General features: G+C 45.8%; 1 protein-coding gene across 2 annotated transcripts in view; it reads right to left on the reverse strand.

Annotated features, from left to right (window-relative positions):
• Window positions 1-13,054, reverse strand: part of XRCC5 (X-ray repair cross complementing 5) — a 68,177-nt gene extending 55,123 nt beyond the window's left edge. Inside the window, exons 1-6 of one of the 2 annotated variants that reach the window (XM_005279894.5) lie at window positions 12,896-13,054; window positions 7,719-7,832; window positions 5,827-6,010; window positions 3,395-3,443; window positions 1,814-1,936; window positions 648-836 (exon numbers count right to left, since the gene is read on the reverse strand). In XM_005279894.5, the coding sequence (XP_005279951.3) occupies window positions 648-836; window positions 1,814-1,936; window positions 3,395-3,443; window positions 5,827-6,010; window positions 7,719-7,832; window positions 12,896-12,916 (680 nt within the window). In that variant the 5' untranslated portion in view covers window positions 12,917-13,054. Of the gene's footprint in view, window positions 1-647; window positions 837-1,813; window positions 1,937-3,394; window positions 3,444-5,826; window positions 6,011-7,718; window positions 7,833-9,406; window positions 9,516-12,895 lie in introns of those variants that run through there. The other variant, XM_065561415.1, reaches the window with a different exon arrangement.
• Between the last annotated feature and the right edge of the window lie 3,336 nt (window positions 13,055-16,390).

Below are 16,390 nucleotides of genomic sequence, written 5' to 3' on the forward strand. Positions count from 1 at the left end.
GGGAGAAGTCTCAGGCATAGCAACCACTGCAGTGTTTCTACGATACACACACATTTTTATTGTTTCACTGTGGAGACACCAAAATGTAAAACCATCTTTCTATCCTTGCATTAGCAATTCGACTGAAACAGTCTATTGTTAGATACAATGGCACAGCAGTTCGCTAATAAGCCATGAGCTTCAAGAAGCAACCATCAGTCAGAATCTGTCTGGGGGAGTTTGATAAACTAGTTGATCTGCAACCAATCTGAGACCAGGAAAAAAGGGCTACCATTATGCGCAAATGCTTTACATGCACTGCACACGCATTCTACAATAGCATTTATCTTCTAAATACCTTATATTCAATATGTTTTTGAAGTCTCATTTAGAGGATCACCCTCCTTAAAACATTCTGAGGAACACAAGACACAGGAGGAATAAGGGATACTTTCTATAAAGTACCATATGAAGGAAAATTCACTTTCCATTGTATCTTATAATTCTCTTATCTGTTCTTTGAATCAAAGCCACTGAAGTTGATTTAAGGGACCCAAATGTGTGATAAGTTACACAACTACAAAGTGCCACCTCATTCATTAAAGCTTTTTGTGGATGAAATAAGAAACTAAACTTCCAGCATCTGAAAGGGGAGTATTCAAGTTTACCTGAAAGTGTAAATTTCATCCAGGCCTCCTTCTTCCTCTAAAGCAAACATCAATTTTCTCACCATACAGATGCCTTCTTTCTGCTGCTCGGTTAAGCCCTTCCTTGGAAAAGAGTTTCTGTACATATCAGAATGTCGACCATCACCTGTATCCCCTCTTCCCTCTTCATCATCCACTGGAAATGGCAAGCTAAGAATACAATTAAAAACAGTTAATTTATTTTGCTACTTAACTAAAACAACTAAATCATTTTGGATGATTAAAAAAAAGAGAGACAAAAATTGCATCTGGATTGACTCTTTCTTCAGCCTGATGCCCTTTCAAATGTCAGTTCTAAACCCCAGCAAAGAGTACCCTCCCAATCCCTTAATTATAGCTGTGCTATTAGTCATTCCTGTAATAACTGTTATTCTGTCTGAGATTTTAATAGCCTGTAATAGCTGGTGAATTCATGAATAAAACTGACATTCTCCCATATGTTACAAGTCTGGGTTAGAGTTTAACTAGCATCTCTAGATGAAATGATATTTTCCTGTACTCCAAACAATGTCATTAAGTTATCTAAGAATAACAGAAGCCTGGCTAGAAAAAGACCTGTGAGGTGATCTATTCCATCTCCCTGACAATACCTGTATATTTTCTACTGTTAATTTTCCTACTTGTTTAATTTTCAAACAGGCACCTTTGTGCTTTCTTCCATGCTGCCCCTCATGCTTGGGAGGAGCTCCCCATAAAAATCCACAAAGTTACCTCATTAGCCTCCTTTTCTGTGATGTCTACAAAAAAAAAACTGAGAATAGGCTGCTGGCGTGCTGAGACTACTGCCTATCATACTGACCAATAGTGTCTTATTGTTTCCTTGTATTCCCCCCGGCTGTCTGTCTGTCTGTCTCTATTGTCTCTTGTTTTATACTGAGATTGCCAGCTCTTTGGGGAAGGGGCCATCTTTTTATTTTTGAATTTGTACAGTGCCTAGCACAATGAGGTCCTGTTCCGTGATTCCTAGGCACTACAGTAATTCAAATAATAATAATATTACAGGGAGTGGCCCCTTTACACCAAACCACAGCACTTACCGCAACAGCAGACAATTTAAGATGGCTGTAATTATGTAATGAAAATGGCACAGAGCTGTGAAGATGCTTTAGAGCTATTTCCACACTTACAAAAATTGCAGTGAGATTCCTGTTTTCTTCAAGTTAGCGATGATAATTTCCAGCTGATCCTCACTGAAGGGACTGCTAAGGTCTGTAAACACCTCAATGTGTCGTTTCTCGTATTTCTTTCCTCTTAAACAATAAAATCAGAAGATGTGTTGAAATAAAAAAATCCTGTTGCATCATTTGCTGAACACTTATTTTAAAAAATATAAAACTGTATCTCTAATAAAGTTTAGAACTTCTTGTAACAGAAGTCTGTAAACATCAAGATATGCTGCCCTTAAATACAACACGAACAAATCCAATCAGCATGGTTTGTTCTTTCTTATTATTATTCAGGGGAAGTCTGTGTCCTTTTTCTGATTTTTTTCCCCACCAAGTGAATGGAAAGCCTGCTCCTCAGCTGACATAAATTAGTTTAACTACACTCAAGTCAATGGAGCTATGCCAGTCTATACCAATGAAGATCTGGTCCTTGGTGTTTACTAAAGGTGCTGGCTACTTCCTCCCAGGCTGCAAGACCATGATTATAAAGGTGTTAAACTGTGTCTACATGGATGTTAAGGGTTTTTTTTCCAATCCTGTTAAGCTCACGCAATTGAAAAAAGCATTTCTCTTTATCTAGGCGGGTCTCTAGGGTTTGTCTACACTGCAGCTGGGAGGTGTAATTCCCAGCATACGTAGACATACTCCTCCAGCTAGTGCACTAAATATAGTACTGGGGCCCTGGCAGCAGGGGAGGTGGCTCAACTAGCCACCAGAATGCATTTTACCCAACCTCCTGGGTATATACTCAGGCGGCTAGTCCAAGCTGCTGCACGTGCTATCACAGCCACATTTCTGGTTTTAGCACACTATCTCGATCAGAGCTAGCCCATGTCTGTCCACCTGTGCTGGGAAGCATGCTCCGAGCAGCAGTTTAGACATACTCTTAGAGGCTACTTCTGTATACTTAAGCTCCTTCCTGACAGTGAAGATTAGCTCGGATGCTCCAATTAAGTATATGGATTTTATCCCTAGGCAGCTGGATACTGTACAAGGTATTCTCAAGGGTTTACTTCCTTCATTAGTCCAAACAAGTCCAAATTTATTGACCCGAAGAGCACATTGTAAAACCTATTTAAGGTTTGTCTACACAAGAAAGCTTTACCAGTTATACTGGACTAGTTAACCAGTATAGTAATTCTGGTATAAACACCCATGTAGACACTCTTATGCCAGAATAAGAGTGGCTTTATTCAGTTATCTTAAACCCTGCCCAAGCAACAAAAGGCTTTCTTATACCCAGAATATGAGTGTCGACCCAAAGAGTTCGATTGGTATAATTATATTAGTTTAGATTCACACCTTAGTTTATACCAGTATAACTTCCCTAAGTGGGCAAGCTCTGATTCAAGTGACTTAAATTGCTTGGGGAGGTTGGGTCTCTCTAGTGGGTTTTTTAGGAACAGCTTTTCATTGTGGTGATTTTTAAAAAAGCAGCATCTTCCCTAGTCACACAACCTCGCAGCGTTAAAGTGGAGTCAGCTCAGCTCTCAAAACTCCATTTCAGAATTCTTGTGCAAGTCCCCAGGTTGCAGTACTTACATTGTTTCCTTTTGAAGCAAGTCCATGCACACGACAAGTGCATCCAGGACTAAGTGAGTTAAAGACAAAAGACATTTAGAACAAGACTGTGTCACAAACATACACGTTTTTCTCTTTATTTTAGCGGTTGCAGAGACAGTTAAACCATTTTAGTGTATGACAATCAAACTAGCACCTATTAAAACTACCTGTTGCCTTTCCTACAACCCTGTCTTTTCCCTGCACTTTTAAAGGGAAGACTATTACCAGGGACCAATCCTGCTATTGAAGTCAAGAGCAAAGCTATGATAGGAGCAGAATCGAGCCCAATGAAAACATTTATCACCTAGACTTTTTGTATTATCATCATCTCTTTATTTGGTATCCATGAATGAAAACTACATGTCGTTTCAAAATATGACATCATTTTTCACTATAATTCCCCTTTTCTTAATAAACATCTATTTCTTACATCTCTTGATACATTTCTTTTCTCAAGTAATTTCATTAAGGATGTGCTCTTATCTCTGTGCTCAGGGATCTGTGGCCCAGATCCACAGAGGGACCTAGGCACTGCAATACTGAGCATCATGGCACCTAACTTTTAGGCACCTAGAAAATCACAGGCACAACACTGCCATCCACAAAGCCCCAGTTAGGCACCTCGGCTACCCAGACAACAAATGGGAGAGACACGCACCTTAGGGTGCGAACAACAAAGCCAGCACACTAGGCAGGGAGCCGCCTGAGCTAGCCAGTGAGAGATGCCAACCAGAGGGGGGGTATTAAGTCCCACCCCTCTCTCAGAGATAGGCTCCTAAGTCCAGGCTGCAAGAAGTCGCCTAGTACTGCTAGCAATCCATGACCCGAGGAAGACAGACATAGGCCACCTAGGTTTGTGTGGGGGGCTGAAACAAAACAGCCCGGTGGGTTGAGGTGGCGGACCTCCTTTATAACTTTTAGCCTAAGAGATAGGAGACTCACTCAGGATGTGGGAGACCCCCGGTTCAAGTTCCACCTCCTCCTGAGGGATCAGCTACCTCTCAGGAGAGGGCCCTAACCACTAGGCTATAGAGTTACTCTAACTTTTTCACTGGTTCAATTAATATTTAATTATTCAATGGTTTAATAAAAGTGGAACAACTTCAACTGGAGAGACTAATGGAGACCCATATCAGAATATTCTATAGCCTAGCGTTAGCCTGACAGGGGCAGATCCTTGTTCAAATCCCTTTTCTCTCTCAGGAGGACAGGGGACTTAAATGGGAGTCTCTAACATCCTGGGTGAGTACCCTGTCCACTGGGCTAAAGGTCACAAGAGAGCTCTCTCCTTCCATCCCCAGCTGTTGTGTGTGAACTCACCTGAGGGACCCGGATCCAGCAGCCATGCTTAGAGGCCACCTACCGGATCATGTCCCCACTTGCAACTTGGGCAGCCAGACGCCTTTATTTCCCAGTCTGTGAATTACTCTGGGGAGATAGGTGTCCAGATGACCTATTGCAAGGCAGTAGTGCGCATGCTCAGGTGGGAGATAGGTGACCAGGCGACTAGAGAGAGGCTGCAGTGTACACACCCAGAGGAAAAAAATTAGGTGCCGAGTTAATGCATCTCCAGGTTAGGTGGCAGCCGAACTGGAGTTTTGTGAATCGCAATGGTGCCTAAAAACAGGACTTATGCACCTAAGTCCCTTGATAGATCGCATCCATGTACATAGCTCCTTACCCATCAAACCGAGACTATGATTCAGTTTGTGATAACATACAGCTGACCGACGCTGCTCTGCCAACCTGACTACAAATGAAGTAATTATTTTTTGGGTGGGGAAGGAGAACAGAGAGAAATGGCGAAAAATTTCAAATGAAATGTTCAGAGGAACACTCTCAAAAACTCTCACCTATGTTACTAACAAAAGTGACTTTTCTTAATGGATGCATTTCACAGCAAAATGAGGACTGATCAATCTGAAATGCCTAAGCACATGCAGCTGTGTTGGGCTTCCCTTTGGTGGGAGGGTTAATTTTTTTTTTTTTTAAGTTTGCATAGGTTTAATTTGATGAAAACCTAATTTGCATCAAGCTTTGTAAGTCCCTTTAAAAACAAACAAACATATTTTGAGCCTAATCTGACATTATCTCTTTGCTATCTTTTTTTCTCTCTCTGTCTCATGGAGAAGAAGATACCAGAAGTGCTCAAAGCTTAATTAACTCAGTACTTTAAACTAGAAACAATTCACTGGGGCCAAGACTCCACCTAACATCAGAACTTTGAAAATTGGTTAATCTGGAAAACTGGCTCTTGTGTAAACTGTCAACTCCTAAATTCAAAAGAACAATACATCTTTAATAGTAATTATGACTTCAACAACACTTCTGGGACAATTTCACAACATTAGCTCCCAGTCCTCCATGCTACTTTATCTAGTTCAGAGATTTTGTACAGCCAGAGAGGATACAGTCTGCTTGTTCAGAGCCTGGTTGAACTGCGTTTTGAATGTCCTCCAGCAAATCAAAATCCGGTAGCATCAGGTGTCTTTGTACAGTAATGTTCTGATACTGATCACCACTGGCAAGGGTATTCTCCGTGCCATCTGTGCCAAACAAAACTACAGAGACTTCATCTTTGCTCTCAGCAAACACCTGGAGATGAAGGTATAAAAAAACCCACAAAAATATACACTGTGTTGTACATACATATGTTAAATAGAAAGCATATTATACAAATTTTGCAAGTAGGTATCAATTACAGCAGACTCCATGCTACCACATATACAGCCCTTCCAAAATGTATGCATACGCAGAGCTCATTAACATAGAATTAAATTCAGCTAGCAGGCTGCTATGAGTACTACTGATCAACATATGCGGGAAATGAGTAAAATCAGATCACTCAGTTCCTAGAGTAATTCTGCATGATGCTAAATTTTAACAATGCTGAAACATTTTATAAGACGCCAGCACTTTTTCCCATGAAAGCCTCTTTTAGCTTAAAAAAGGGGAGTGATCAAGCTAGGTGCACTTGTCGTCCACAAAAATCTGCTGGGAGAAAGGCCAGTGTTGCTCTCACATATAACAGTAAAAACAACGATTCTGTTATTGAATAGGGTTAGCACTTGGGTCACCCAGAAGTCACCTACTACAGGACAGGCCCAACAAAGAAAGTAACAGAACGCCACTAGCCATCACCTACAGCCCCCAACTAAAACCTCTCCAGCACATCATCAAGGATCTAAAACCTATCCTGAAGGAGGATCCCTCACTCTCACAGACCTTGGGAGACAGGCCAGTCCTCGCTTACAGACAGCTCCCCAATCTGAAGCAAATACTCACCAGCAACTACATACCACACAACAGAAACACTAACCCAGGAACCAACCCCTGCAATAAGCCCCGTTGCCAACTCTGTCTGCATATCTATTCAAGGGACACCATTATAGGACCCAACCACATCAGCCACACCATCAAGGGCTCATTCATCTGCACATCAACCAATGTGATATATGCCATCATGTGCCAGCAATGCCCCTCTGCCATGTACATTGGCCAAACAGGACAGTCTCTGTGCAAAAGAATAAATGGACCCAGATCAGACATCAAGAACTGTAACATTCAAAAGCCAGTAGGAGAGCACTTCAATCTCCCTGGACACTCAATAACAGACTTAAAAGTCGCCATTCTTCAACAAAAAAACTTCAAAAACAGACTTCAAAGAGAAACTCCAGAACTGGAATTAATTTGCAAACTTGACACCATCAAATTAGGCCTGAATAAAGACTGGGAGTGGACAGGTCACTACAAAAAATAATTTTCCCTCCGTTGATACTCTCACTTTCTTGTCAACTGCTAAGAATGGGCACATCCACTTTGATTGAATTGGCCTTGTTAGCACTACAAAAAGTAATTTTCCCTGTGTTGATATTTACCCCTTCTTGTCAATGGGCCACATCCACTCTAATTGAATTGGCCTCATTAGCACTGACCCCCCCACTTAGTAAGGCAACTCCCATCTTTTCATGTGCTGAATATTTATTCCTGCTTACTGTATTTTCTACTCCATGCATCTGATGAAGTGGGTTATCCCACGAAAGCTTATGCCCAAATACATTTGTTACTCTCTAAGATGCCACAAGGACTCCTCGTTGTTTTTACTGATACAGACTAGCACGGCTACCCCCCTGAAACCTGTCACATATAACAGTCAATTAGAATAATTCTAACTACTTTCCCAGCTAAACACAATATAATCAAATAAAAAGGATGAAGAAAAGAGTCTAGCAAGCCTCACTGTTTTCCTTCTTTCATTTCTAACCTTTTAAGTGTATCATACTCAAACGGAAATCACACGTACCTGTCGCTGCACAAACATCGTCATCATCTTCTTGGCTTGTTCAAACGGAGACTCTTCTCCAGGAGCAGAATTGCTCATTGCAAAGCCTACATCCATACACAGCACTATGGCGGCCTGGAAGAAAGAACCAAACTGAATTAGAATGTGATGGGGCACGCTTAAGTGAAATCATTTAAAGGAGTTAATTCACGCCTTGATCTACATAGAACTTACATTTCACTTTACTGCATTACTAATCCCTGTTGTTGTTTTAACTCCTAATTTGACATGTATGTACAGAGGATGAGAATATCGGACTTCCCATACTGGATCAGACTAGTGGTCCATTTAGTCCAGTATTATGTCTCAGGGCTTATCTACATGAACCTTTAGTTTGCAACAAGCTGGGGTTTGAATCTAGTCTGCACCGACTAACTGTGTGTGGACCCTGTTGACACGCATTAACACTTGGGTAATACGCTGTGATCTATCCTCTTTGAAATGGGACTATATCAAAGTACATTAACAAATTGTTAATACGTGTCAGCAGGGTTCACACAGTTTATCCTCGGCAGGCTAGTGTAAAACATAGAACCACAGGGTTAGAAGGGACCACAAGGGTCATTTAGTCTAACTCCCTGCCAAGACCTAGGATTTGTTGCGTCTAAATCATCCAAGCCTCTTTTTGAAAACCTCCGGTGAAGATTTCATGACTTCCCTAGGCAATTTGTTCTACTGTCCTATTGTTCTTAAAGTTAGGAAGTTTTTCCTGAGATTTAATCTAAATCAGCTGTGCTGTAGTTTGAACCCATTGCCTCTTGTCCTGGTCTCTGTGGCAAGAGAGAACAATTTCCCCATTTTTCTTATGGCAGCATTTCAAGTATTTGAAGACCGCTATCATGTCCCCCCTTAAACTCCTCTTTCCCAAATTAAACATACCCAGTTCCTTCCACCTTTGCCCCTATGGCTTGCATTCCATCCCTGTGATCATCTTTGTCGCTCGCCTCTGGATCCTTTCCAGTTTCTCTACATCCTTTCCATATAGCGGTTACCAAAATCGGACACAGGTACTCCAGCTGAGGCCTAACTAGTGCTAAGTAGAGTGGTACTATCACCTCCCGTGACTTGCATGCTATACCTCTGGTCAATGCAACCCAACATTGAATTTACTTTTTTTGCAACAGCATCGCATTGTTGACTCATGTTGAGGTGGGGTAGATTCATACCCAGGTTTGCCACAAACTAAATGTTCCTGTAGACAAACTTTCAAGGAGAGGTCAGTACAGATATGTCAGCGGAAGGTATAAGGAATCCTGAAGCAGACTGTAATAGAATAATCTGCCAATAGGAGAAGTTTCTTCCTAACCCGGTCAATTAGCAACTGGCTTACCATGAAGCATGAGTTTATTATCCCTTATGAAAGCGGTTTTTAATAATGTTGGGTACATTTTTTAAAAATACTTGATAACATTTTCAGAAGCACCTATGTGACTTGGGAGGACTAGGTCGTATTTTCAAAAGCACACAGGTTTTCTCATCTTGTTAGCGCTTCTGATTATCTTTGCACAATGAACAATGGTTTTAATTGAGCTATTCAGAGTGATGCCAGGTCCATTTCTTGAGTGGTAACACGGTTAATGTAGAATCCAACAATGTGTATGAACAAATCAAATTATTCTTCCCAGTTTGGGAAGGAATGTTACTTTTACCTATTAATATTTAATATGCCATTGTGTTGCCCATTCAACTAACTTTGTTAGGTCCCTCTGAAGTTCCTCAGTCTCCACTTGTCTTGATTACCCTAAATAATTGTGTCATCTGGATGAACAAAGCCAGAAGATTAATTCAGCAAAGGAGCTAGATGGGCAAATCATCCATTTGTTATGCCCTTCGGTGGCATTTGCAAAGAAAGTGACAAAAGGCCAGTTTTCATTTTCAGCCACAGGCTGAACCAAGGATTTTTAAGTGCTCATCCACAGCTTGTCTGGTGGGCAGCACACAATTAAAATTACACAAGCCTAGAACAAAAATGTTTGGTTTTGCTGGGCTGCTGGTAAATAGAACTTTTTCTAGCTTGGCGTCAGTCATCTTTCTTCTGAAAAGAATGTTCATCTGAATGTACACCTAACCTGACATTTGCTGCCATCGCATTGTTTACCCTGCTTTTCTGTTATACCGCTTCCCCCCACCCTGTGTCCACCTGCTCTATTTAGATAGTAATGTTATCCCTTCTGACCCAAGTGGCTAATCTAAGTTTGGGGCCCTTCATGCTGTTCTACTTGGGAGGAGACATTGATGGACTCAGATACCTTTGATTCAATCTTGTTTATTAACAAATAATGTAAGTCCTGTTTCTCCAAACACAGAAGGATCCAAAAATCAGCAAACAGCTTCCCTGCTCACAGCATCAAACTCTTTCAGCCAGCACTCTGATGCAAAAAAAATTTCTCTAACCTTATCCCAGGGCCACCCACCATGCTTCCAGGCTGCATCTGCTTGACTTTCGTTCTGCTTCTCTCTGTATCTCTCCCTGTGCTGTCTCTCTCAAACAGATACTCACATGCTGACCAAAATAGCTCCACCAGTTAAAGCTCTAGTCCTGGCATTTGAACCCTCTTGGATTCAGCTTCTACTCCGCTTTTCCACGTTGCCTGTGTTTTGGGGTGTTACTGCTATTGTTTCAGACATCTGATTACAATGGCTTATTTATATTTATTCCAAATGTCAAGCAGCGGCATGCCTGGCCGTAACAAGCCTTAACCCAACCCATAACAGCAAGGTCTTCAGGCAAGGGACTATGTGTTTTTACAATGCTTAGCAGAATGGGGCCCTATTCGTGGTTGACCCGTAGGCACTACAGTAATAAACATGATTAATAATAATGAATGGCCAAGTAACAGAACTGGAAGGATGATCTGGGTATTAAAGCATAGGATAAGAGTCAACAGATATGGGTCATAGTCCCTGATCTGCTGATGATTTGCTGTGTTAACCTGGATAAGTCAATCCCTTTGCCTCAACTTTAACTCCTGGTTCTCTTAGGGATACTGTAAAACTTCATTAACATTTTCAGAGCACTTTGAGATCCACCACTGGAAGTGAAAAGTTTTATTAGACTCATATTTTGCTTCTATTTCCAGGTAATACTGCAAAACTATTTTAAGAAACACTGAAATGTTATAGCCAATAAGAAAAGAAAATAATCAAACGCTATACATTTAGAGAGATTTATTAAATTGATAGACAGCCTTGACTGTGGAACAAAACAGCAATTCACTTTCTGGAGTTTGTAGCAGCAGTTGTTAAGTGGTGGGGTGAGGAAACGTATGGATTGTGTTTGGTCATGTCTACTTAATATAAAACTATGTTACAACTTGAGTACAAAGATACCCAGGTAAACAGTGGTACCTGGGTTTATACACCAGTCTCTGGTAGCTGTCACTAGCTAGATCTACTTTCTCCATGAGAGAAGATTGTAACAAATCCAACACTGCCAAAAATCTCTGAGAAACGATCTCACTTTAAGTTCGCCAAAAATAAGTTTTTATCCTCATCTTTTTGGGGCTTCTGAGACAGTGGAGCAGAAAGCAGCAGCAGAAATATTTCAAAATGTTCTTTTGCTGTTGCTGTCTTTTTTATGGAAAAGGTATAAAATGACACTTGAAAAACCACATTTTGTACCTACTATTGTAATAAGCTGTATTTAACTTTACTGAAAGTGAAATATTAAAGAAAAACCCTTTTTGTTCAGTTTATTTGTGCACTTAACAACACTTTGTATGTAGTCAACTACATTTCCTCCCTCATGCACCAGCATGATGAGATTATTCTTGTGCAGTGCTCTGCAAGGGAACCTCACTTGCATGAGGGTGTTTGCCAGTACAAATAACAAGAAAGAAAACTGAAAAGGAGACACATGCACAAAGAAAAAGGGGAAGAAGGAGTGGGGAGAGTTAAACACCTTTTGGGTGGACCTGAGAGCAACACCAAATACCCCTCTAAGTATTAGCAAGAAACGTCCCCCTTTTTATTACTTGTCCAAAGACATTTTTTTTTTTAATTCAGGTCATTCTATTTAAAAGGCGCTGTCTGTGAAAACTATGTTTTCAAACAATTTATTTTTAAAAAGTCAAGCTGATAGCATGTCTTTAAGGAATTTAATCTGCCAGACATGCATAAGGACAATTCTTTTAATGCTCTTTTTGTGTGTGTCATTTGCAGTGTTGTTCTAACCTTGTTGGTCCCAGGATATTAGAGACACAAGGTGGGTGAAGTCATCTCTTTTATTGAGCCAACTTCTGTTGGTGAAAGATACCAGCTTTTGAGCTTGCACAGAGTTCTCTTTCATCCACAGAAATTGGTCCAATAAAAGAGATGACCTCACCCTCCTTGTCTCTTTTTTATTGTCCATTGCTGCCACTGCCAGAGACAGGCTCCTAGATTGGATGGATCACTCACCGGTCCACATTTGAAAAGTGCTTACATTGGCAGAGGCTGACATCCCAGGGGGCCGGGGGTCACTGGCCGGGCGGAGGCTGACACCCCCCAGGGGGAGAACCGGGGGGTCACTGGCCGGGCGGAGGCTGACCCCTCCCCCGGGGGGCACCGGCCGGGCGGAGGCTGACCCCTCCCCCGGGGGGGGGCCGGGGGGCACTGGCCGGGCGGAGGCTGACCCCCCCCTCGGGAGGGCCGGGGGGCACTGGCCGGGCGGAGGCTGACCCCCCCCCGGGAGGGCCGGGGGGCACCGGCCGGGCGGAGGCTGACCCCCCCCCGGGAGGGCCGGGGGGCACCGGCCCGGCGGAGGCTGACCCCCCCCCGGGGGGCCGGGGGTCACTGGCCGGGCGGAGGATGACACCCCCCAGGGGGAGAACCGGGGGGTCACTGGCCGGGCGGAGGCTGACCCCCCCCCCGGGGGGCCGGGGGTCACTGGCCGGGCGGAGGCTGACACCCCCCAGGGGGAGAACCGGGGGGTCACTGGCCGGGCGGAGGCTGACCCCCCCGGGGGCCGGGGGGCACCGGCCGGGCAGGAGAAGGGACCGGGCGCAGCTCACGGGAAGCGCAGCGGGACCAACCGGCCGCCTCCGTCGGAGCGAGGAGGAAGCGCTGCGGGCGGCGAGGCCGGCGGCGCCTGAGACACCCTCACCCGAGCGGGGCCCGGTGGGATCGGGAAGGACCCTGCCCCCCGCTGCCGCCCTTACCTTGCCGCCTCCCCGCGCCATCTCGCGCCACTGAGCGGACCGGTGGGTCCCGCGCTCTCCGCGTCCGGCCGGCAACCGGCCCCGCCGCGCTCGCGTTCCGGCCCCAGCGTGAGGGGAAGCCACGGCCGCCGCGCGACAGCGCCACCTAGCGAGCGCCGCGCGCGGGCTGCAGCCGGGCTGGGCGGCGGAGGGGGGGGGGGGGGAGGCGAGCAGTTGAGAGAAGGGGATGGATGGGGGGGAAGGTGTAGATCAGGCCTGGGACTGAGGGGTTTGGAGGGTGGGAGGGGGATCAGGGCTGGGGCAGGGGTTGGGGAGCGGGAGGGGGTGAGGGCTCTGGCTCTCTGGGGTGGGGCTGGGGATGAGGGGTTTGGGGTGCAGGTGGATGCTCTGGGCTGGGATCGAGGGGTTTGGAGGGTGGGAGGGGGATCAGGGGTGGGGCAGGGGGTTGGGGCATGGGAGGGGGTGAGGGCTCTCTGGGGTGGGGCTGGGGATGAGGGGCTTGGGGTGAAGGAGGATGCTCCGGGATGGGATCGAGGGGTTTGGAGGGTGGGAGGGGGATCAGGGCTGGGGCACGGGTTGGGGCATGGGAGGGGGTGAGGGCTCTCTGGGGTGAGGGCTGGGGATGAGGGGCTTGGGGTGAAGGAGGATGCTCTGGGCTGGGATTGAGGGGTTCGGAGGGTGGGTGGGGGATCAGGGTTGAGGCAGGGGGTTGGGGCGTGGGAGGGGGCTAGGGGTGCAGGCTGCACTCAAGCAGCTCCCGGAAGAAGCAGAATGTCCCCTCTCCGGCTCCTAAACGGAGGTGCAGCCAGGCGACTCTGTGCACTGCCCTGTCCGCAGGCACCACCCCTGCAGCTCCCATTGGCCACGGTTGCCAGCCAATGGGAGCTACAGGGGCAGCGCTTGGGGCGGTGGCAGCATCTGCAGCCCCCTGGCTGCCTCTACGCATAGGAGCCGGAGGGGGGACATGCTGCTGCTTCCGGGAGCCACGCAGAGCGGGGCAAGCCCCAGACTCCACTCCGCAGCAGGAGCTCAAGGGCCAGATTAAAATGTCTGAAGGGCCAGATGCAGCCCCCTGGCTGTAGTTTGCCCACCCCTGGAGTAGAGGGAAAGGAGGAGAGGAGAAGGAGCGGATGGAGGGAGGAAGGAGTAGAGCAGTGGTTCCCAAACTGGGGTTCGTGAACCCCTGGGGGTTCGCAAAAGGTTACAGGGGGTTCCCAGGAAAAAATTCCCTAATGGCAACAGAGCTGTCTCTAGGGATCCCGGGCAACACAGGGCCAGCAGCCTGGAGCCCTTGGACTTCCAAGAGCTAAGCAGATCAAAGCAAGCATCTCTATCACACTGAGGAGATTTAAACTTCAAGACTCCTTATAAGAAATGGAAAGGGAGATGGATATTTTTTGCTGTTTTTAAAGTTAAATAGGCAGCTAGTATAGTTTTTAAAATTATTATGAAGAACAAGTTTAAGCTTTGTTGTAACGTGCATTGTTTGCCTGGACTGCTCAAGACCTGAATGCTTGTGTAGGAGGAACTCTTTGAGTTGGCTTCTTAAATACCTTCCTGCTGTTTCACATCTGATACTCCTTTATGAAACATAGGAGCCTTGTCTTATAACAGGCTTATTCAAAGTGATACAAGCTACGAAAATGAGATCTTGGAAGAGTTTTGCCATTTTCATAATGTAATAAAAATAGTGTAATGATAAATAATAATTAATAATAAATAGTGTGTAATAAGCATGTCATAAAAACAAATTATATTTCCAAGTTCACTGCTTTTATCATTTATACTCAGGTAAAGGAGAAAATCCCTGGAAATATTCATTTTTAGGAGGGGGTTTGCGAGACTTGACAAAGGGTTCACAGGTTGTTAAAGTTTGGGAACCACTGGTCTAGAGGGAAAGAGGGAGAGGAAAAGGGGAAGAGGAGAACGGGAGGATGGAGGGGGAAGGTGTAGAGGGAAAGGAGGAGAGGAGAACGGGAGGATGGAGGGGGAAGGTGTAGAGGGAAAGGGGGAGAGGAGAATGGGAGGATGGGGAGGAGGAAGGTGTACAGGGAAAGGAGGAGAGGAGAACAGGAGGATGGAGAGGAGGAAGGTGTACAGGGAAAGGAGGAGAGGAGAAGGGGAGAATGGTGGGGGAACGTGTAGAGAGAAAGGGGGAGAGGGGAAATGGAGGATGGAGGGTGGGAAGGAGGAGAGGAGAACGGGAGGATGAAGGGGGAAGGTGTAAAGGGAAAGGGGGAGAGGAGGAAGGTGTAATGGGAAAGGGAAAGAGGAGAAAGGGAGGATGGGGAGGAGGAAGGTGTAGAGGGAAAGGAGGAGAGGAGGATGGGAGGATGGAGAGGGGGAAGGGAGAGGGAAAGGGGAAATGGAGAAGGGCCAGGGCTGGAGCCAGCCCCTAAATTGAGCCCCCATGAGCTCAGTCCCCTCGCCCACTGTGGGGTGCTCTAGGGAGTCTGCGTGGAGTCCGGTGATTCTCCCACTCTCAGACCAGGGCCCATGCTGCAGTTCTCTGTGTATGAGATCTGATTGACCTCACCAGATCTGACTTCAGTGCAGACCCTGCAGTTCTGTCCCCTCTGGGGCAATGACAGAGGTAAGCAGTGACCACACAGCCTCCTTAAAGCAAAGTATCGCTGATTTTGAATGAAAGCATTTCATAAAAAACATATATTAAAAGTAATAAAACATTCTTGTCTGCATCTTCAGCCATTTGTTTCCCTGGCTCTGGGCAGGGCCGGCTCTAACTTTTTTGCTGCCCCAAGCAGCAAAAAAAAGCGCCGCCCCGCCGAGCCCCGCCCCGCTGAGCGCTGCGCCGCCGGAACCCGCCGCCCCCCCGCCGAGCGCCACGCCACGCTGCACCCCGCCACCCCAAGATTGGCCGCCCCTTACCAGGTGCCGCCCCAAGCATGTGCTTGGTTGCCTGGTGCCTGGAGCCGGCCCTGGCTCTGGGAAGGCCCCCTGCTTAGACGCCCTCCGCAGAGTCTCTGTCACAGCCTGTCTCCTTAGATGCTGACAAGTAACCCCCTTTTGTCCCCCGAGAAAGACTTTTTAGCTCTTTTGTGTTCTTTTGATCTCTAGCTGCCTAACTTCAGCAAAACAAAACGTGCAGCTTACTTGGGACTGGAGACAAGATTCTTGAAGCTAACAGTTTGACCAGTGATCTTTCAATTGTGTTCTGGAGTGTTCTTATCTAGATCTGCTGTATTGCTCCCTCCACAGACCCCTAATAAATTAAAGCAATACAGCTTTAGGATTGAGGGATAGCTCAGTGGTTTAAGCATTGGCCTGCTAAACCTAGGGTTGTAAGTTCAATCCTTAAGGGAGCCACTTGGGGATCTGGGGCAAAATCAGTACTTGGTCCTGCTAGTGAAGGCAGGGGGCTGGAGTTGATGACCTTTCAAGGTCCCTTCCAGTTCTAGAAGATAGGATATCTCTATTTATTTAAAAAAAAGCCATAAAGGAAATTCTAATAACCCAATATACAATCACTTCCCT

Source organism: Chrysemys picta, chromosome 11 (assembly GCF_011386835.1).
Source record: "Chrysemys picta bellii isolate R12L10 chromosome 11, ASM1138683v2, whole genome shotgun sequence".
Classification (NCBI taxonomy): Eukaryota; Metazoa; Chordata; order Testudines; family Emydidae; genus Chrysemys; species Chrysemys picta.